This window comes from Echinops telfairi, unplaced genomic scaffold (assembly GCF_000313985.2).
Source record: "Echinops telfairi isolate 266 unplaced genomic scaffold, ASM31398v2 ScPeMD7_443;HRSCAF=831, whole genome shotgun sequence".
Classification (NCBI taxonomy): domain Eukaryota; kingdom Metazoa; phylum Chordata; class Mammalia; order Afrosoricida; family Tenrecidae; genus Echinops; species Echinops telfairi.
The window spans coordinates 67,973,275-67,996,191 of NW_022104341.1; the positions used below are offsets into that span (position 1 = coordinate 67,973,275).

The following is a 22,917-nucleotide window of genomic DNA, read 5'->3' on the forward strand; positions in this document are numbered from 1 at the left end:
ACTTGCATATGTACATGTCTTTATCTAGACCTCTATAAATGCCCTTTGCCTCCCAGCTCTTTCCTCTATTTCCCTTGATTTTCCTCCTGTCCCACTATCATGCTCAGTCCCCGATAGTTTTCTTTAATGTGAAGAGACTTAACACAACTTTGAGGTTTGTTTTCCTTTGTTGGTTTGGTTTTCCACTATTAAAAGTGAGTTGCCTCTTTTCCTTTTACGGTATATGTTTCTCAGTGCTTCTTTAATTAATTTTGAAATTATGTATTTATATATTCCATACCAAAATATGTAATCATACTTACGTAAGATTGAGGAATATTAATCAAAATATAGCATTGTTAGCAGTTCTACAGATGATGGAAAATGTGTATTTTTATAGTCATTACTACGATATAGGTAGGTAGTACACACACATAAACTTATCTTGAAGGTTTTATCTCTTCTTGGAATTTTTTTCCTGTACTATGGTGTTTTTTTATGTATTAGCATTTCAGTATTAAATGATTATATGACTAATTATATATAATTAGCCATTTATTTAAGGGTACTGAGAGCTGAGGTTTTGCCTCTTGTCCGAGTTGTTTTTGAGGTGGTATTGGTTGGTTCTAACACATGGTGACCCTGTGTACAGGAGAACAAAACACTGCCCCTTCTTGTACCATGCTCACTAGGGTTGCATTTGAACCCAGTGATGCCGACGCTGTCAAACCATCTTTCAGAGGCTCTTCTTTTTACTTTGACACGCTACTTCACCAAGCATAATATGCTTTTGCAGGGACTGGTCTCCTAATCAAGTGTCCAAAGTATGTGAGACAAACCTTTCACCCTCCTTGCTTCTAAGGAACATTCTTGCTGTGGTTTTTCCAAGACAGATTTATTTGTTCTTCTGGCAGTCTATGGTATTTTGAATATTCTTCACTAGTACCGTAATTGAAGTGTATCAATTCCTCTTCAGTCTTCCTTACTCATTATCCATCTTTTACTTGAATTTGAGGTGACTGAAGTAGCATGGTTGGGTCAGGCCCAAATTAGTCTTCAGAGTAACATCTTGGTCTTTAACAATTTCAAGAGCTCTTGTGCTGCATATTTACCCAATGCAACACATGGTTTGATTTCTCTACTGCTGCTTCCATCAGTGTAGATTGAGGATCCAAGAAAGATTAAATCCTTGAAAACTTCCATCCTTTTTCTGTTTATCATGATGTTGTCTATTGGTCCAGTTGGGAGGATTTGTTTTTTATGTTAAGTTGTAGTCTGTCCTTCGTCTTCATTTATCGGCCAGTGCTTCAAGTTCTCCTTGTTTTCACAAACAGAGTTGTGTTATCCACATATCTCAGGTTCTTAATAAGTCTTCCTCTGATCTTGATGCCGCATCCTTCTTCATGCAATCCAGATGCTCAGGTTATTTGCTCAGCGTACACATTGCACAAATACAGTGAAAGGATACTTTGCTGACCACTCCTCTCCTGATTTAAAACCATGCTGTCAGTATTCCCTTGTTGTTTGAACTGCTGCCTCTTGGCCCATGTACAGGCTCGCCATGAGCATGGTGGAGGGCTTTAGAATTCCCATTTTTCTCAAATCCATCCACGCATGTCTGCTGCCTTTGAGTCATCAATGAAACAAAAGTAGAGGTCTCTCTAGTGTTCTGGTATCCCTTCCTTTGGCAATATGCATCTGATGTCAGTAACGATATCCCTTGTTCCATGGCCTTTCGAATCCAGCTTGAATTTCTGGCAGCTCCCTATCAATGTACTGCTGCAACCATTTTTTAATGATCTTCAACAGATATTACTTGCATATGATATTGTTCGGTTATTTCCACATTCTGTGAGCTCATCTTTCTTTGAAATGAGCAGAAATGGAACCTTTCTCATCAGTTGGCCAAGTATCTGTCTAAATTTCTTGTTATAGGTGAGTGAATGTTTTCAATGCTTCAGCAGCTTGTTGAAACATGCCGGTTGGTCTTCCGTCAATTCCTGGAGCCTAGTTTTTGGCTAAGTCCTTCAGTGCAGCTTGAACTTCTTCCCTCAATACCAGTGGCTCTTGATCATATGCTACCTCTCGATATATGGACCAGTTCTTTTTGACAAAATGACTATTTCTTTTCTCTTTGATTATTTTTTAAAAAAATAATTAAATCATTTTATTGGGGGCTTGTACAACTCTTATCACAATCCACACATACACCCATTGTGTCAAGCACTTTTGTACATTTATTTCTATTTGAGCCCTTGGTATCAGTTCCTCCTTTTTTTTTCCCCTCCCTCCCCCTTCCCCACTCCCCATGAACCCTTGATAATTTATAAGTTATTATTATTATGTCTTATCTTACACTGTCCGATGTCTGCCTTCACCCACTTCTCCGCTGTCGGTCCCCCAAGGAGGAGGTTATATGTACATCTCTGATTATTTTGATCCTAATATCCTTCAATATTGTAACTCATGGCTTAAATGTTTTCTTCAGTTCTTCCAGCTTTAGATGTACTGAACATATTCTTCCTTTTTGGCTTGCTAAGTCCAGATCTTGGCACATTTCTTTAATACTGTGCCTTAAGCTGCCCTTTGAAATGATCTGTTCAACTCTTGGGCTTCGTCACTGATTCCTTTAGTTCTAGCTACGCAACGTTCCAGAGCAGATTTTCGAGTCTCTGATATCCACTATGTTTTTCTTCTTGAGTCACCTTTCGCTTTTTTCACACAGTAGGCCCTTGGTGTCATCACACAGCGCACAGTTCTCCTTGGTGTTCAGTAAGTCAGCGTTCGTGAGATATTTTGCCATTTCTGGACTTGTTTCCATTTTCTTCAGCTTCCATCTGAACTTACACATGAGCAGTTGATGGTCTGCTCCACAGTTGGTCCCTGGCCTTGTTTTGGCTGATGATTATCAGGATTTTTACAGTGTCTCATTGATTCTTCTGTATTCCATGTGGCCAAATTCACATGTACAATAATCATTTCTGTGGTTGAAAAAAGTATATTTGCAATGAAGGTGCCGTTGGTCTTAGAAAATTTTATCTTGCTGTCTCCATCTTTGTTTCTTCAGTCACCAAGGCCTTGTTGTCCTGCAACTGTTCTTTCTATTTTCAGTAATTATCCTTGCATCGTGATTGTGTGTGTGACCAATTTCAGACTGAAGATGTTGGTAGCATTATTCAATGTATTCTTCATTACTAGATTTAGTAATTGGTATGTAAATTTGAATAGTTATATTAACTGGACTTCTTATAGGGAAGTCCATATATCATATTCTTCAAAATAGAGAACTTGGAAATGATCTTTTTGATGATTAATGCAGTGCCATTCCTTTTGAACCTGTCACTGACCACATAGTAAACTGTATCATTGTCTGATTCACAATGACTGATGCCATTCCATGTTAGCTGACCAACACCTAGGATATCAATCTTTATGCACTCCATTTTACTTTTGTTTACTACCAATTATCCTAGAAGCATGCTTCATCCGTTTTTTGTTACTATCATTAATGGGAGGAAGTGGTGTGGTGTAACGGGCTACCCACTGGGCTGAAAACCTCAAGGTGCCCGCCACTTAAATCCACCAACTGTTCCACAGGAGAAGCATGGGACTTTCTACTCCCTTAAAGATACACAGCCTCAGAAACCCAAAGGGGAGTTTTACCCTGGCCTATAGCATCACTATGAGTTGGAATCGATTGGGTGGTATTAAGTTTGGTTTTGGATATTATTAATGGATGTTGGCTTCTGTTTTGTTTTTTTTCTTTTAATTTTGAGTCACTCCCACCAGCAAATGTCTATTAATATCAACCCTGTTTTGTTTTGGGTGCTTTCCAACCTGAGGGGCTCATTTTCTGGCAATATATCTGACATTGTTGTGCTGCTCTGCAGAAGGCTCTTAGTGGCTAATCCCTCAGAAGTGACTAGCCTATTCTTCAAAGTTTGCTCTTAGCTTGGAACTGAAATATGTTCACCATGGGTGATGTACTGGTATTTGAAACACCAGTAGCACAGCTTCCAGCACCACAGCATCATGCAAGCTGTACAGTACAGCAAACTGACAGATGTAGTGGCCTTAAAGAGGCATACATATGCAAATGGATTGAGAACTATTGGGTCCTATTTACGACTGCATTTTCGTGTTCAGAACATTTCATGTTCATGTTCAGAAATGTACAGAACCCTGGTAGGACTGTCAGATAGATGAGCATTAGATCGCTAACTGTGCAGTAGGCAATGTAAACCCATCAATTGCTCCAAGGAGGAAAATTGTGGCTATCTGCTCCCATGAAGATTTATAGCCTGGAAAATCCTCATTAGAGGTGCTATAAGTTGGAATCCACTGGATGCCAGTGGGGATCATGTAGTAGGGAAGAGTTCTGGAACCACAGTGTGGTAATTGTTGGCGGCTTACCAAAAAGTCCATTGATTAAACTCACTAGCCCTTTTGTGGGAAAAACATTAGGTTCCTATACAGATTTACGGTCTTGGAAATCCTGTGGAGCAATTCTACTCTGTCCTTTAGTATCTCTAAGTTGAACTCTACCCAACCGAATGTAGTTTTTTGTTTGTTTTTGATACTTATAGAGCATTAAGTATCTCCTTTTCTTTTGGTTCAGCTTTTAGTTTTTTTCTAAGGTAACCAGTATCCCTTGTTCTCTCCAGGTTTGTTTTGTGAATGTGAGGGACTTCAAAAGGCCCATGGAAAATTTATTTATGTACACATCTACGGAGATAGATAGATTTCTGTCTATAGAGAGAAATACTTTTTTTCATAAAAAGTAAACCACTCTTGGTTAGACATGCAGCTTTAAAAAGTTAATTGAAAAATTCCATTGTCTTTTCATTCTTTTTCCATGAACTTTTTGAAGCCCCTTTTTAGTCCAGCCTTTGAAACTTTGTGATCTACCTTATTTATGGACCGAATATTCTCAGGCTTTGTGTTGCTCCCTCTGTCAAGTGCACGCCCTATTGGCAACGCCATGCACAGTGCAACCAGACAGACAGATTAAGCCATCAGGATGTTGTGACCCATAGGATTTTCATTGGCTGAGACTTGGAAGAAGATCTTCAGGTCTTTCTTCCCAGTCTGTCTTAGTCTGGGAGCTTCAATGAAACCTACTCCGCATTGTAGTAACACACAAGCCTCCCCTGACAGAAGGGTGGTGGATGTGCCTGCGTGCAGGTCAGGAACTGAACCTGAGTCTCCTGCATGGAAAGCAAGAATTCTGCCACTGAACCACTGTTGCCTCCATTACTCAGGCTTGGCAGAAGGGTGAAGGGAGGTGGTGCAAACTGTAAACTCAAGACTGCTGGCTGGAAGCTTGGAGGCCCAAGGCTACCCAGTGTTGCCTTGGAAGGAAACGCTGGCAGTCTACTTCTGAAAAATCTTCCAAAGAAATTCCTATGGAGCAAAGCTCTACTCTCACACAGGTCACCGTGAATTTGAATAGACCCAACTGTCCTTATTCCCTCTTTAGAAATTGGTCAATGTTTTCCTGTTTCCCCTTTCCAACTTTTTATGTACACAAACCCCTACTAGCTTTAAAAAAAACTGGAATCTGTATAAGGCAGAAACTTGTCGGAAAAAGAAAGCAGATATATCCCACTAGCAGAGAGTGGTAGAAACTTTCAAAGGTGGAAAAAGGCTGTGAGAGCTGGACAGACCAGCCAGTCTGGTGGAAGGAATGCTGGCTTTCACAGGTTTCACTGTTTGTTTCATTCCACAACTAACTCATTAAGCAGATCCTAGCTAATGTTAGTTAAAAACAAGCTTACATAATTAAGATGTGATTATAAATAATTTTTCACAAGTACTTTCATTTTTAAGGAAAAATGCCTATATCATAACTGCTGATGAGTGTCAGAAGTAACTGTGGTGTTCAGGTATATCGTTTATGTCAGATCTTTGAAAAGTAGTTGCCACCATTAGGCATGGCTGCCTGGCCTGTCAACCTAGTTTGGGAATCAGCTTCCCTGAGTTGCGGCTTTTTTATTTGTTTGTGTAGAACTCTTAAAAACTATAGGGAGCAAAACATTTAAATTGCTGAACTGCCTTGGGAAATCCAAAGTCTTATTTGAAACTGTTGTGAAAAAGCCTTTTCAATCAGATGATAGACTTCCTTTCTAAAAAGCTTTTTCAGCCCTAAAATTATATAAATTCCTTTCCGTACTTCAGAACACATAGGCGCTCCTTCATGCTGTACGTTGTTCATCACAGTTTTACTGTTAGAACTGAAGCCCTTCAGAGTGTAGTGGGCTTCATGTGTGATTCAGTCTTTTGAGACAGGCTACTGTGACTATCTATATAAAGATAGGTACCGTGGGGCATGTAATTGATGTTGCAAAAGATGGAAACTTAGTAAAACAAAAATTTATTTTGAAACTATTTTCAGGACATATTCAGTTGAGCCTGTAATTGGAAAATACAACCTGCTTTCCTTTCAGACACGTAATTCTTTGAAAATGTTATCTTGGAGTATCATAAGTGTAATATAAATAACATATGGCTAGGTAATATGTTAGATTTTTATTTTATATAGCTATAAAAAATGACATTACCATTCATTTCAGCCAGTTTTTAGATGTTCGTGTTCCAGAAGAAGATATAGGCTGATTTTACAGCCCAGTGGGAGGTGTCAGTGGCGTGTACTTTAGAAAAGAAAAGATTGGTTGTTCTTTTATTTCTTTGTAAAGTGTCACTTGCTTGGAATGCTAACCAGTTAATCATAAGCTTTTTCTTTTTCATTTTGGTAATAGGCTAAATTTGGTCGAAGGTGGACCAAAATTGCAAAGCTAATAGGAAGTCGTACAGTTTTACAAGTGAAGAGTTACGCCAGACAGTATTTTAAAAATAAGGTAAGCAAAGGATAAAAATCCCAGTTCATGAGGATTATATTTAGGAAAAACGAAATCAATAATCAAAAACATTTTAGCCATAAATGCCTTATTAAAAGTTCTTATAGGAAAAATCATGTCTCATCCATTTGTTGATTGAGTTTGTAAGTGCTTTAGTAAAGTAGGCAGTCACATTGTCTGATACAGTTTTTGGCAACTAAGTTTAGAACAAAATAGAATTGCTCAGAAGCATCTTGCAAAGCATGACTTGATGGCAAAGTGAAAACCTTATTTTGATGTTTCCTCCAGAAAAATAGCTTTTTAAAAAAAATTGTATTACAAGAACATTTGGAGTATGATTTGAACCTAAAAGTTCATGTAATATAATTCTGAAACCTATCTGTTCAGAAAGGCTTAGCTATAGCTTAGTGCCTTCATCTTTCAGATCTTCTATGCATTATTCAAGCATGTAGTTTTTGATAGTTAACATTTTGAAATGTATTCTGTTTAAGTTCTGTGGACATAATTACAAAGAATTTGGAAATGTCTTGGGTGAAATGTGGTGTTATATTTTCATGTAAATAATGAGCTGTGCTCTATATACCTTATGTTTCCCTTGACACACTAAGCAGCTGACCATAAATATGTGACGTTATAGTCCACAACCGCTTCAGAAGCCCTCCTGTCCATTGAGCGTGTGCCAGTCATGTATAAATAAGCTTTTGCTAAAATTTTGTTTATGAAAATTTTATTTCAAGTCACACTCACTGACTTTCATAATCTTTTTCTTGTTACATTATCAGATATGTCTAAAGTCATAGATATGGGAAATAATTTTCTTAAATTACAACCTTTATAATATTGCAACTATATTAAATGAATCTACAGTTTGCTGCTACTGTCTATTTAAATGAAAGACGATTTTAATTTACTAAGTAAAGCTTTGTGAGGTTACTCAAATGAATTCCTTTAAATTAAAGATTATTTTGCATAGTAAGAAGTGATCAATGGAGAGTTTTGATATTCCAAGCCTTTATGAATATATTAATCTTATAAAATACATTAGTATCACAGTTATTGGTTCATTTCTTAGGATTGATCTGAGCCAGACTCTTTAAGACCTAATATTGAAAAACAGTATTTTGTAATTTTTTTTTAAGATCATCAGATCATGCATGAGTCAAGTATATTTATGGAAATTTGAAATGATGATCATTTTCATTTAAAGTGTAATTGTAAGTCATTTAAAGAAAGCACACTAGAAATTTAATATAACATTGACATATACCTAATTTAATAGCATTTCATGTGTCTGTATTTTTTGTGCTAGTGCTTACATTTTATATTAATGTTTTTTTAATGTTTCATATGTTAAAATTTATGTGATAATAATTTAAAATCACCTGATTTTTAATAAGGTAAAATTAGATGGTGTGGAGAAGGAAATACCGAATCAGAAGAGCTGTGAACTTCAGGTTAAAAGTGAGGATGAAGGGAAAAAAGTGTGGACACAGTCACCATCAGGTTTAAGGGGACTCACTGATCCCACCTTGAATGCTGTAAAAATAGAAACATTATCTGATGATGAAGAAGTGGATATCACAGATGTTATAGATGAGTTAACTTCTCAAGCACCAGAAAAGACTCCACAGAGCGGTATCTTATTAGATATTCCTGAGCGTAAAAATCATGAAACCAGTTGGGGAGAATTAATAGCTTCTGACACGGAGAAAGTGTGCTTTTCTAAGAGTTCCAAGGATCGTCAGAATATAAAGCAAGGTGGGGCAGGGCCCCTTGGAAGCCCAGTCATTCCATCGTGGACGGAAACACAAAGCAGCAGTGACAAACCAGTTGACTTACATGATGAGCAACGTAACGAATCGATCGAACACTGCGGCAGGCATTCTGAAAATGGCCTGAGAGATGGTGTCAGACAAGTGCCTCGTCTAGAGCCTTGTGAAGTTCAGAAAGCTTTGAGTGAAAAGGAAATGCATTTTCATTCTTCCTGTCAAAGTGAAGAAGAAAACCCTGAAGAAGAAGAGCTTAAGCCACCAGAACAAGAAATAGAAATAGATAGAAATGTCATTCAGGAAGAAGAAAAACAAGCAATTCCTGAGTTTTTTGAGGGACGCCAAGCAAAAACACCAGAACGCTATTTGAAAATTAGGAATTACATTTTGGATCAGTGGTAAGAAATTATTTTTATGTCCTGTTTTAAAACTCATGGCACTTTAGAGTAGTTTAATGAGGCCTATTAAGAATGTTGTATCTTACACTGATCGTGATCCAGAGAGCTTGCCATCATAGTTAAAGTGAGACTGAATTTCTCAGTGTGGAACTTTTTTGAAAGCTTTGGTAAGCATTGTCGTCGACAGCTATAGCGGAGATGCTCCTTTGCCCCATGTTTTTCGCTTCCGCTGAATCAGGGATCTTCTTGTTCCTCTTGGAGTAGCTAAACCTAGAGAGGTTACCAAAGGAAAATATAACCGGGTTTGTTAAATCAATCAATTCCATTAAATTGACCCAGTATTAAGTCACTTGTCTTTTTAGGATGGCCATATTCGAAAGGGGTTTCACTCTTTGAGTGATAGCTGTCATACAGATGGTTAGGGTCAGCTTATGACTAAGGGTGGCGCCATAGGAATGCATACTTGTAAGGAACAACGCCTGGCATTAAAAGAAACACTTACGTTATATATCTTAGTGTCTGGTTTATAACACCTGTGCTTGAGTCCTGACATGATAGTGAAGTAAGGGCTTTAATTCCCTGGCCTTGTGTCCTCATCTGTAAGATGGGAATAATAGTTTCCAATGTGTAGGATTACTATGAAGATTTAAGGATATGTAATATGATCTGGCATAAGTCCAGTAAATAGTACTGCTATCAAGTCCTGTGTTCTTACATTTTATATAATGCTGTTTAACATCTTGTACTAAGTATATTCAGTAAATGTTTTGTTTAGACATCAATTTTTTTCTGCCTCTGGAAGCTTCTTGATTTCCTTTGGGTCTTCTACAGTGTCTGTTTTCATTTTCTATTGAAAGTAAACACATAATGGTTATTGGCATAGTAATTAAAATCTAATGTAAAACATCTGAGGGTTTATAAGATAATCAACTATTTTAAAAAGCAGTGTCCAGCAAAGTAAAAGTGGATGAGCCTACGTGATATATTAAAAATTTGTAAGGCAATACTGAGTACTTTTAATGAACAATTCATTTGTGTGGCTGCTAACTGAAAGGTTGGTGGTTCGAGTCTACCCAGAGGCACCTTGGAAGAATGGCCTGGTATAAACTACTGGAAAATCAGCCATGAAAACCCTCTGAAGCCCAGTTCTACTCTGACACACGGGGGTCACTACCATCAGTTGGAATCATCTCTGTGGCAACTTGTTTTAAAACCTTTCAGTATATTCCCAAAGTGCCCCTTCTATTAAAAGATTTGGGCTGGATTGAATTTGGCTGGGTAGATGGAGTAGCTTCTTATCTACCACTTCCAGGTCCTGGGGGTAACTGGAATCTATGGAATTTACTGGTAACTAATGCTTGTACAAATCCTACTGTATTTGTGAGTTATTACATCATTTAAAGATATTAGCTTTGTATTTATAAACATTTACACAATAAGATGAGGTTAAATTTTAAGATAACTCAGTTATTAAAAGTTCTCCCCAGAGAGATTTTAATGTTTTTTTTATCCAAAATAATTGTACTTCCATCTCTTAATTAGGGAGATATGCAAACCGAAATACTTAAATAAGACCTCAGTACGTCCTGGCCTGAAGAACTGTGGGGATGTTAATTGTATTGGACGGATTCATACATACCTCGAATTGATAGGAGCAATCAATTTTGGATGTGGTAAAAATAAAAACCCAACAACATCTTTTATTCGACATTTTTTATCCTTATAGGGCCCATTAATTTCTTTGATAGTTAGAATTTAAGTAGCTTGAGATAGAGATAAGAGGATTGAAAGACACTCTGTCGTATTATGGATTAGACATTTGCAGATTTTGCTTTAAATCATATTTCTGTTGATTAAACTTTATTTTCCGTTGACCCACAATGAAAATTGGTGTGATTTTAAAGGAAAAATTATGCAATCTAAGTAAAAATATTATTAAGGATGCAATGTTTTTTGTCAGGTAAAAGGAATTTATGAGAAATAGCAATAGCCCATTTAATTTGCAGATACTGTATTGCTGCTAGAAATTCTGTCTAGCAATGTTTAAATAAAGGAAATAATTCATGAACCTCTACAGTAACATGTAATAAAAGTGCCAAAATATTTTTTCATGGAAGAAAGTTTCTTTTACTTAGGTTCTTTCAAATGTAAAGTTGATGAATATGCATGTATTTAAATGTATTCTGCCTTTTCATTGACCTGACACAAACCTTTTAAAGAAAATTGTAGCACTAGTAACGCAGTGATAAGGTAATTGGAACTTTTTAGCCCATTGTTTAACAAGAGTATATTGTATCTGTGAAAATGAACGTCTAACTAAAAATTTCCTATCAGATTATTTTATTGTCTGTGGTAGAGTCTGTCTTTGATATCAGTGTTTTTCTATGGCCATAACTCTGTCTATTGAGACTGGCTTTTTGGGGAAACTAAGACAATTTTGCTTCCTCATTCATTAAAAAGTAAAGTCACGTTTTCTATATGATGCTTCCAAAAGCCGTATTGACTGTTGCTAGGAGCTGTTGTGTCCATTGGGCTCACAGAGTAGACCTCCCCTGCCCGCATCCTTCTCGGGAGCAGAGGTGGGTCTTTCTCCCTAAGCCACTAGGTGGTGAGTAGCCAAGCTCTTAGCTGTTGTGCCTCCAGGCTCCCTCAAAGCCGGGTTAGTGCTCCTGTAATCAGAAATTAAACAAGCTCCCCGCTTCCTGAGTGTTCTATTGGATTCAGATTTGCTTAGAATAAAAGCAGTTTATTACGGTAACACAGGAGTAACTCATCAAATGTATGATTGTGATATAAGGTATTATAGAAGCCCAACTGTTAAAAAAATACAAAACCAAGAAAATCAGCCTAGAAAGCACCATAAAATTGATAGTTGGTATAGATGTGTCTCCCTATTTTAACAAACGAGTTCCATAAAATGACTGTTTTGTTTTTCCTTCCTTCGAATAGAACAGGCTGTATATAACAAACCGCAGCCAGTTGATAAAGTGAGAATCAGAGACAGAAAAGACACTGCAGAAGCTTACCAACTTGCCCAGCGTCTGCAGTCCATGGTGAGCCTGCCCTTTGCCTTCTGAATGATCCTGCTCTCTTCCCTGTAACTGTAGAGCAAGTGGCCATTTAGTGAAGAATGTGTTTTCCCTGGTGTTCCCGAGCCATTCACTCATTTTCGCATTGGCTATGGAGGCAAAAACGCCCCTACCTCCCAGCCCCCAAAACATCAACTCCTGAAAGTCCAGTGACAGTTTTATAGAGTTCGCTCTTGTTTTTGTTGAAGTGATCTAGACGGTTTGGTTTTAGTTTGGAAATTTAATGCTTCTTTTTTCTTTCCATTATTTTCATGTGGTTTTTGTTGGTGGTGGTTTAATTCTTAAGAATCAGCTTTTCTTCTGTGGATAGAGGTATAAACATAGGTATGCACTTATGTAAATATATTAAATCATAAAAATAGAGATATGGGCATAGATGCATATATTTATATGGCAATACATTGAGAAGGTGGGCAGACTTTGGGTCTCTGCTCAAGCCCGCCCTCAACGCAAGAACATTTTGTTCTAACAACCTGGCATTCTGTGATGCCCAACCTCCCGGCACAATTGCTGAAGACAAAATGGGTGCAGAAGCAAATGTGAAGAAAGCTGATGGTACCTGGCTATCAAAAGAGATAGCATCTGGGTCTTAAAAACTTGAAGATAAACAGTTGGGCATTTGGCAAAGAAGCAACAAGCCCACACGGAAAAAGCACACCAACCTGTGTGATCATAAGGTGTCCCTGTGTGATCATGAGGTGTCGAAGGAATCAGGAAACAGGCATCAGAAGACCCAAAGCTAATAAAAAAACATTGTTGAGCACGAGGGGGGTCGGAGCAGAGACTCAAAACTCATCTGTAGACAATGGGACATCCCCTCACAGAAGGCATAAGGAAGGGATGAGTCAACCACGGTGAAGTATAGCACCGATGCCCACAATATTCCTCTGGTTTCTTGAGGTTTCCTCACCACCACCCCACTATCACGACCCCAGTCCTGCCTTTCACTGTGGGCTAGACCAGAGCATGTGCACAGGTACAGATAGGTAGCTCAGGACACACAGAATCCAGGTCAGATAAATCCCTCAGGAATTGGGAATAGCAATACCAGAAGGGTAGGGGGAAGGTGGGGAGAAGAGGGGGAAAGAAACCACTGGGGGAGGGAAACAGCGGTCGGTATAAGAAATTAATAATAATCTATAGTTTGTCAAGGGTTCATGAGGGTGGGAGGGTGGGTAAAAGCTGATACCAAAGGCTCAAATAGAATGTAGATGTTTAGAAAATAATGACAACATGTACAAATATACTTGGAACAGTTGATATATGGATTTTTTTTATCGTTTTATTAGGGGCTCATACAACTCTTATCACAATCCATACATACATCAATTGTGTCAAGCACATTTGTACATTCATTGCTCTCATCATTCTCAAAACATTTGCTGTTCACTTAAGCCCCTGGCATCAGGTTCTCATTTTTTCTGCCCCCGCCCGATATATGGATTGTTATAAGATCTGTAAGTGCCCCCTAATAAAATGATCTTAAAAAAAGAAGAATCAGTCTTGGAATAGTGTTTAAAAACACTTTCTCTTTCAGTTCCCAAAGGCATCAGTGAGGTTTGCAATATATTAAAATTCTTTTAAATCCAATTTAAAAATATAAATGATCCAACAAGTTTCTTACGAAGCAGAGTCATAGAGTGAGCTTAATGGTTTTACTAATTAGAGTAAATCAATAATAGGTGAGATAGATTTTAAAAGTGTAGCATGATATTTCATGTTTCCCAAAGCGGGCAGTACTGCTCCCTGGATCATTCTGGCATCCCTCTGGGGCAGCTGCAAAAGCAGGTGAGAGGCGAGAGTGCAAATGTTTTACTGCCACGTGGCACTGAGTAATTTTTTTCCTGAAAAAGGCGTACTAGGCCAATAAGTAGATATTTTATTCAGCACAGTTAGATTTCTAACTGTGTTGCTGGTGGCAAAACCAGTTACATGCTGGTATCTGGTCCATGTTGAAGGCCTTAGTATTTAAAAAACCGGGTATTAGTAATTTGTAATTTTTCCCATTTGTATTATTAATGAGGTAGTCTTTTCCTTTTTAACGGTTTCTAGTTCCCAATACCACAGTTCTTGCATATGTCCCACCACCACAGCGAGTGAAAAGGGACGTCATTTGGTGGTTCTTTGTGGTCTTAAAAACTGTCTTTCATTCTAATGCTTCAACTTCCAAATGGTGAAAGGAAAGAAGAAATCCAAACAAGTGCAAGATTCAGAGATAATCACTGATCTCTTTCTAAACAAAATGCTAATTAGTGAACAACACACAAAGCTTAGGCATTTCTGATCAGAGATACCATATTATAGGTGTTTAAGTGAATACAGTTTTAAGAAAATGATCGTTTCTGTGGGTGTAGGTGCTGTGGTTTCTGTAAGTGAACCTCGTTTCCGGTGCTTTCTTTTACACCATGCACAGCGCACGAGGAGGCGGAGGGTTCGCGATCCCTGGGGAAACTGGTGTGATGCCAAGGACTTAGAAGGACAGACATTCGAGGTACAGCTGACCTTTGCACATGCCTCATCTATGAAAGCTGTTTTTGCCAGTAGATGTTGTATATTATAATGCGTGTATGTGTATCCATTCCATGTTGGCATTATTGTCAAGAAGGCATTCGTGTTGCGGTTAACTAGACATTTGGTTCACTTTCCGAGCTTGATTGTCTGTCTCCATGTTCTTGTCTCAACCTCAAGAACATGTGCTAGGGGGGCTGGGAAGGTGGGATGCCTGATTCATTTTTTTTCCAATGTATCATATGATGTTCTGATATACAAATTAAAATGCAGTTTTAAATGTTAGACATAAACTAAATTAAAAATATGAAAGTCTATGGACTGCATAAGCATTATAAGTGATTATATAGGACCCCTGGTGGCATAGTGGTTATGTCTTCGGATACAATTGGAAAGGTCAGCAGTTCAGTACCACCAGCCACTCCTAAGGAGAAAGAAGGGGCTTTCTACTCCTGTAAAGACTTACAGCCCCAGAAGCCCACAGGGGCCATTCTGCCCGGTTCTATAGATTCGCTATGAGTCAGCCTCGACCTGATGGCAGTCCATTTGGTTTGGGTTGGTTTATATAGGACCTGAACCCTGTTGATGCAGTGGGATGAGGATTAGGCTGCTAGCCTCCATATCCCCATTTCAAAACACCAGCTAGACCTCAGGAGAAAATTGAAGCTCTCTGCTCCCGTTAAGATAAGGTCACTGAGTGGAAATTTGCTCGATGGCATTGGGTTTATGTAGGACTTTAAGCCCTGGTGGCCACCCAGTGGTTAAGTGCTTGGTTGATTGGAAGGTCAACAGTTTGAGCCTACTAGCTGCTGTGTGGGAGATAGATGAGGGACTCTGCTTCTGTAAAGATGAACAGCCTCGGAAACCACATGGAGCAGGTCTCCTCTGCCTTCCAGGGTCTTATGTTTATGTGACTTACAGTATTGTCAGTATTTTACAAACGTTAACACATTCATCTTCACAATAACACTGAGACATAGTACACCGAGATGTATTATTATCACTGTTGTTATTCCTCTTTGAAAGATGTGGAAAGGGAACGCACAAAGCTTCACTAAGTTGCCCAGCTTACCCATCTAGTAACTATCAGCACCAGGATTCCAGCTGTAGAATCTGTGTTCTTAATCATTGTGCTCTGCTTTGTGGAAAGACAGCCCCATCGGACTTGCTGACTAAGTTAAGGAAAGTAACAAAGAAGACATATTCGTGTGATTCTGAAGTTACTGAAACCGAGTGGTTAGCACTGTTGAATGAAATGGGCAAATCAAGAAAAGAAGTAAATGTAAATTTGGTGTGGCCACGTATTCTGATACCATTTTGAAAATATATTATCCAACATTTTGTTGTTAGTGGGAGGCAAGAGAGGCATATACATCGATTTAGTCTATCTTGTTCTCTCTTGCCTGTAAGTTTTACTTTAAATCAGTATGATTCATCAATTCTACCTCTCAGTGATTGAGGGATTCCTGTTTTTTGTTCAAGCATCTCTCTGCTGAAGAGTTGGCAAGAAGAAGAGAAGAGGGAAAATGTAAACCTGGTAAATCTTTGAAAGGGCCAAGGCCCACAAAAAGGTATAGTATGTCTACATATGCTTCTCCCCTACCCCCTAGCATGTATCACAAATGCTTTCAAAATGTGTGAAACCTATACAACTAAACTGCATTTCATTGTTCACATGAAGTTTGAAAATACTACTACAAGTTTTGAATATTTATATTTCACTGATCATCCATTTGGGAGACTTAAGGCAAAGGTTTTTTGGGATCCAGAGTGTGTTATACAGGGGAGATCTTGTTTATGGCAGGTGGTCGGATCAGTCAGTATCCTTACACACATCATGGATCAAAAACTTCACTTAATTACAACTGCTTCTCCCTTTGGATGTTGCTGATTGTTAGCAAACATTTTTAATTATAAGTGAAATTTTGTAATTTGAAACATTAAAGTCACCAAAGATGTTGTTGTTTTAGATAATTGAAATATTCCTCTGAACTTATTATTTAAGCTAAACATACCCAAGTCCATCAGTGTTCTTCAGGTTCCTGGAGTTTTAGACTCCTGACTTAACTGCAGATAGCCCATTGAATTGACTGTGGTTTGTCTGTTTGTTTTAAAATAGATACCCCAGAATGCCATTGGGTCATTTCCAGTGGGTAGAACCCTAAAACCATTCATATGCCCTTGATTAAATTACTTTAAAATTTTCCTAAACTTTGGGCACTCATTTTATAAAATAATGGTCACAATGACTCATACTGTTAAATTTAAAATACTTCACATATATTAACTCATTTAATTGTGTAACAATTCTACGAGGTAGTTAATACTCTGGTTTTGCAACTGAGGAAAGCCCATGAGTTTGATTAACTCACCCATGATAGTCAGTGGTGGAACTGTGATTAAGGTTTAAGAATCTTTGTTCCTAACCATTACTTAAGTGACATAAAATGAAAATTGGAACTTTATACCCAGTGGCATCAGGAAGTTTGTGGAAAATGGAATTCAAAGATAGCTACTTTTTTCCACAAAGCTGTGCCCATCATACAGTTGCAAGGTAAATGAAGTGTGCTGGGTTATGCAACACATAAAGCAGCATTTAGACAGTTGATTTTCTCAATCTCAATACAAGACTAATATTTACTGATTTTTCTAGTGATTGTTTCAGCTTGGTAGGATCTTTCTTAATTGAAATCTACGTCTCTTGTATTAGCTATTAGAGTATAATAGATTTGAGTCTTTTTAAGTGAAAGTTACTTTTCTAATCTTAATGAAATTATGTTTTTTTTCAGCTCATTTGATCCATTCCAACTGATACCTTGTAATTTTTTCAGTGAAGAAAAGCAGGTACTATTTATGCACCAATGAGTGGCCATGTATAATACTTTCTGACCGATATTAAGTATTATTTTCTGTATGCATGGGACTGGGCTAATGTGGATGCAGAATTTTCAGAGATGATTCCTGTTCTTAAAGGATTTGTGATGTACATGTTTTTATGTAAGTGGCATGCCTCTTATCCCGTTGTATGCCCCCACCCCCATGCTCTTTTGACTCTGCAGTGGGCACTTTTATTTGGAAAAAAACAAAAAACAGCCCCTTGGGATTTGGAGAGTAAGGCGTATGTGTGTGAAGGAGCCCCCTGAAGGTATTGGGTAAGCCTTGGATTACTAATCAATCGCAAGGTTGGGCTTCAAATGCACCAGCCACTCCTAGGGAGAAAGCTGAGGCTATCTGCTCTTACAGAAACTCACCGCCTCGGAAACCCTATGTAGGGCCGGTCGCTCTGAGTTGGAGTCACTCGATGAGGGTGGGTTTTTGATTGGCTATTTGAAGGCAAGGTATGTTAGTGGTCAGATTAGTGATAGAGAATGAAGTTTCTCTATGATGGGCTTCTGAATGATAATTTTCCATTTACAAAAATCTGGTAGCACCAAACCTTGACTGGTGGTGAAGACTTGACGGGATAGGTGAATGAGAAGAGGGGGACATTCAAGTTTGGGAGAACAACATTTCTTTTTTTTTAATATTTCAGGAGCCATTTCAGGTGAAAGTGGCTTCAGAAGCACTTTTAATAATGGATCTGGTAAGGATGCTCCACTGTGCTCGTTTAGTTATTCTGATTTCTATTCTTGTGTGTTTTTATTTGCAGGCACAAGAGAGAGTATTGAAGACGTGTATTTTGGATCTTAACTATCCTCCTTTACAAGGAATCTAAAAATATGTCTTTTCTTTTGGAGAAAAGTCAAACAATTGCATGTTTCCATATTTTAGAAACTATAAATTAATGGGAGTTTGCAGACTGTTTATCATCATTGCCCTGTTTTCATTTCCTAGCCCCCCTCGTCTGCTCCCTTCCAGGGAACTGCAGCTGAGCACAGCTCCTGTCCGCTGGAGGCTCCCTGTGCGCACTCAGCTGCTGACATCGCCAGCGATTGTGTTTGTGAATGGTGTTTCTCTGTGGAAAGATCCAGAATGATTTTTACTTTCTATCCTTGTGGTATCTTTCCTAAGGAGAGAGCACAGTGCTCTCTTCATTTTGTAAATGACAAAGTAGTGTCCTGGAGCATTTAAGTCTTTTGTTCACAGCGTGTCAGTGGGCGGTGAAGACAGAGCAGAACCACCAGTCTCTGTGCGTCTAGCCTACCATGTAGTTCCTCTCCTGCGATTACTTTCCTGTGATCCGTGAGTGTTAGTGAGGCTCACGTTTTGTCTGCTGGTCGTGTGCATTGGGGCTAAGTGTGTCTTTCATTTTTGTTTAGCACGCTCATGCTTCTATGGCAGAAGTGATTGGTCTGTTAGGAGGAAGATACTCAGAAGTTGATAAAATAGTGGAAGTAAGTTCTCTTTAAAAAATTTTACTGTAGTCCTGCTGTCATACCAAATATGTTTATGAGTTCAGGGAATGTACTTAAAATAGTGACTTTACCTATGCTATGAATGGGAATATGCAAATGTAGAAATGTGTAAGCATAATAAGTCAAGTATTGCTTCAGAATCATAGAAACCATTTTTAAACAAACTAAATGGGAAAGTAAGTCTTGATGTAGCCTCCACCAAGATCTATTCACTTCTGAAGTTTGGGCATCCTTGAAGCCTCATCATGTTCTCTGAAGTGCTTTTAGCGTTGGATAACTGATTGAAGTTTTAAGAGACAAGGTCAGACTTGTAGGGTGGATTGTGTGTTTTCATATTTTAGATAAAGTAATGTGAGTTTTGCAGACTGTTTATCATCATTGACTATGTTCCCAATTAAAGTCTTAAAGAACAGTCCTTGGTCACCCTCTAAGGATGAGCAGGTACATTGTCATGATGTAAATCAATTCTGCACCGCGACTCTGCTGGCCTTTCCTCAATAGGCATTTTCCAGTTTTCTCAGTGTGTTTCTAATATGCCCTCCTGAATGTACTGTGTCCTTTGAGACGAATCTATTCAGGTTACACCATAACCTGAGCTAACCCTCTGCCTTGCATTTAACTAGCCCAGCCGATCTCTTTGAAAGGCACTGTTTTGATTGGACCTTTCTTTGTGAAGGCACTCTAAGAAGACATGGACAAGTGTATTACTGAGAAAATATGTCTGTAGCCACCCACTGACAGCAGGGACCTTCCAAACACATTTCATTTGGAATAAACCCATACGGGTGTACAAGCTGGAAGCCTAACAGTGCTTTTTCACTTACCCTCCCATGTTCCCTGGTGACTAAACATTCCATAGCGTGAGACTCTTTTACTTTACCATCAAGAAAGCAAGCACACAGCCAGGTTTGGGCCCCTTGCTATTTGCACGACTAAAATACTACATCTCCTAAGAGGCCAGGAGGTTTGAAGTGTGGTATGCGTCAGGTGTGAATAATAGGAGTCAACGAGAGAGGGCTGCTGTACAAATTGCGTATAGGCTAACCTGGAAAAGTAAGCCTTATCATGACCTTGTTTGAGTTCTCAGCCTGAGTCACGTGTCTGACATTCACTTGCAATTTATAGACTGCCTATGATATAGTCAGATAGAAACCTGGACTCTGAAAGGTTTCTGCATCTTTTTTTGAAAGAAGAGGATTTCCGTGTAATCTTAGGATGCTCAATCCTCTCCAGGTGTGTGCAGCGGAGCCCTGTAACAGCCTCAGCACTGGGCTGCAGTGTGAGATGGACCCTGTGTCACAGACCCAGGCCTCGGAAACCCTGGCTCTGAGGGGCTATCGTGTGATAGGGTGGTATCATTCCCATCCTGCCTTTGATCCTAACCCTTCATTACGAGACATCGACACCCAAGCCAAGTACCAGGTGTGTGCACAGGGTATTGTGGGAGCGGTACGTGATCCCCCGGGGAATCCTTCCTTCCCCACTGCTTTCTGCGAAGTCGATTTTTACTCTCTCTCTGACTCGGGTTACATTTCTGCTATCTTTATTTACTTCTAGGGCTCTGGAATACGATGTTTCTGTAGAGTAATCGTGTTTAGCCAGTGTTTGTAAGATGAATTGTTGTGTTAAATACCAATCACCCAGGATACTAACAGGGGTGCTTTCCCAGAGCCTTTGAAGATGGAGGGAAAGAACTAAGGACGGGACTGGGTCTCATTGAACTAGGCATAGATCACATATTTTGCATCTCTGAGTAAGACAGTCATACTTTCTTTTGCAATGTAATGTTTGGGGTGGGAATGGTATTGCCATAGGCAGCTGTTTATCAATTGCTACCATATTGATAAAGACTACAGTTGAACTGTAGCAAAGATGATTAGAAAGCATACTCCCGGAGAATGTACAATCTCCAGGGTGTGTGAAGGAACTGTCTGATTCAGTTGAATACATTGTGGCCTGAAAATTGTAAAATGTGGAATGAATATAAACATTTCGTTGCTGTGTAGATGTGAAGTTTTTAGCATACCTTTTTTGTTCACTTTCCTACACTGAATATTTAAATGTTCGTTTGGATAAATATAGTTGAAACTAATTTTACTTTACTTTTCATTGTAGAGCTACTTCTCCAGAGGCGGTGCAAAGTTCATTGGCATGATCGTTAGTCCTTATAATCGAAACAATCCTTTACCCTATTCCCAGATCACCTGCCTGGTTATAAGTGATGAGATTAGTGCAGACGGCTCCTATCGTAAGTTTGCAACCAAATCAAATTAATTCTGTACCCTAACCCTCATACCCCCCCTCGTCTTTTTAAAAAGTAGATAATGTATCGCTATTTGAATTTTCATGTGATGGAAAAATTGGTGCCTTCGACTAGAGCTACTATTTGTGTACCACCTCACGCAGCCACTGTCTTTCCCCGCGTGGTATCCTGCTAGGCTACCGGTGGCCACAGAAGTTAAAATGTGGAGGAGAATGTTGGCCAGGCAATATGTGTGCTAGACCTTGAAGACATGGCAGTAAATAAGACCAAACTCACTGCCGTCGAGTCATAGCGACCCTGTAGGACAGGGTGAGGACTGCCCCTGTGGGTTTCCAAGACAGGACTAGAAAGCGCCGTCTGTCTTCCCAAGGAGCGGGTGATGACCGCCCTTGCATTGTGATTGCTGGCCTTGCAGCACAGCCACTACGTCAACAGGGTTCCTCATGAACAAGACAGAGTCTGTTTTCATGGAAATGTGTTCCTACGTGCAGACTGGCTGCTCCTCTGCACTGTCTTGGAAATGAAAGAAAAAGTGATCACCCGGTCAATGACTCTTCATTCAGGCGGCACAATTACTATTAACTCCAAGTTACCATTCTGTTACAAGGAAGAATTCAAAATTACGCTCATCCTATGGCTTAATTCCTTTTGGAGTTGCTTGACTTGATGCTCACTAGGGGCTAAATAACAGGCCAGTTAGGAAATTAGTGTAGCGGGCACTGGGAAGGAGAAAGGGATGTAAGACTGGAAAGGGAAGATTGCAGGGACACACTGACAACGCTGCTTCCTTTCTCCGTTCTTCTTGTTCGGCATTCCTTGTCTTAATTTCTTTCTGGGCTGTGGTTAACTCGACAGGCCTCCTTGACTGGAGTCTTGTCATCCCAGAGTATCCCCACTAGCTACCAGGTGATTTTTCTAAAGCACAGAACTGCTTTCTGTGATAACATATATGGTAAAATGTTAGTGTATTAGCATAGCATCAAGAGCCTGCCTGTCTGGTGTCTTCTCCAGCTCCCTGTCAGCAATTTCTACCATGTACTTGGTGGTTCTAATACTCAGTACATCCAATGTACCTTGCAGTTTTGTGCCTTCATTCTTTTGCTCTTCCTCTCCTTATCTGCTTCAACAAGCTTCGTTTTTCTGCTCACATGTTTATCTCTTCCTCACTCGGTCAGGAGCTCCCTGAAAGCAGTACTATGTTTATATTTCGATAGATACTGTATCCTATTTCTGTCCTACTTCCAGCACGAGGCCTCGCCTGCAATATTAAGTTTAATAGCTAAGTTCTCTTTGTTCTCAGTGAGATCATCAGCTGTCATCTCTGTGGTAAAGATTAGTGTCCCTGCATTATTATTATTATTATTGTTTGCTCTGTCTTTACGTCTACACTTTTCCTGCCTTCATGGTCGCTTTTGCCTTATATTGTCATTGATCTAACATTTTGTCTAGTGCCTTACCATCTATGAAATGGTTAGAATTCACTTGAGTTTTATTGAGAATTGGCACTAACTTTAGTCTTGAGTTCGTAATATCGTTCTTTGGTCCAGTGTCATTTCATAAAAAATTACAAAAGGGGAGATCACACTTGTTCTCAATTTAAGCCCGTTTTTAGTCTCTGAGTCTGCTACATTGGGGGTGAGCTCTGCCACGGTGCTTCCCAATATCTGAGCCAGATGTGAACTGATAGCTGTAGGTGCTA

General features: G+C 39.1%; 1 protein-coding gene across 4 annotated transcripts in view; it reads left to right on the forward strand.

Moving 5' to 3' along the window:
* MYSM1 (Myb like, SWIRM and MPN domains 1) overlaps nucleotides 1-22,917 on the forward strand; it is a 47,811-nt gene that overhangs the window by 17,695 nt on the left and 7,199 nt on the right. For all 4 annotated transcript variants that reach the window (XM_045291805.1, XM_045291804.1, XM_045291806.1 and 1 more), the window contains exons 6-16: nucleotides 6,738-6,836; nucleotides 8,234-9,003; nucleotides 10,546-10,676; nucleotides 11,953-12,056; nucleotides 14,506-14,583; nucleotides 16,083-16,171; nucleotides 17,390-17,444; nucleotides 18,133-18,183; nucleotides 18,860-18,934; nucleotides 20,189-20,377; nucleotides 21,071-21,203. In XM_045291805.1, the coding sequence (XP_045147740.1) occupies nucleotides 6,738-6,836; nucleotides 8,234-9,003; nucleotides 10,546-10,676; nucleotides 11,953-12,056; nucleotides 14,506-14,583; nucleotides 16,083-16,171; nucleotides 17,390-17,444; nucleotides 18,133-18,183; nucleotides 18,860-18,934; nucleotides 20,189-20,377; nucleotides 21,071-21,203 (1,774 nt within the window). The remainder of the gene's footprint in view (nucleotides 1-6,737; nucleotides 6,837-8,233; nucleotides 9,004-10,545; nucleotides 10,677-11,952; nucleotides 12,057-14,505; nucleotides 14,584-16,082; nucleotides 16,172-17,389; nucleotides 17,445-18,132; nucleotides 18,184-18,859; nucleotides 18,935-20,188; nucleotides 20,378-21,070; nucleotides 21,204-22,917) is intronic.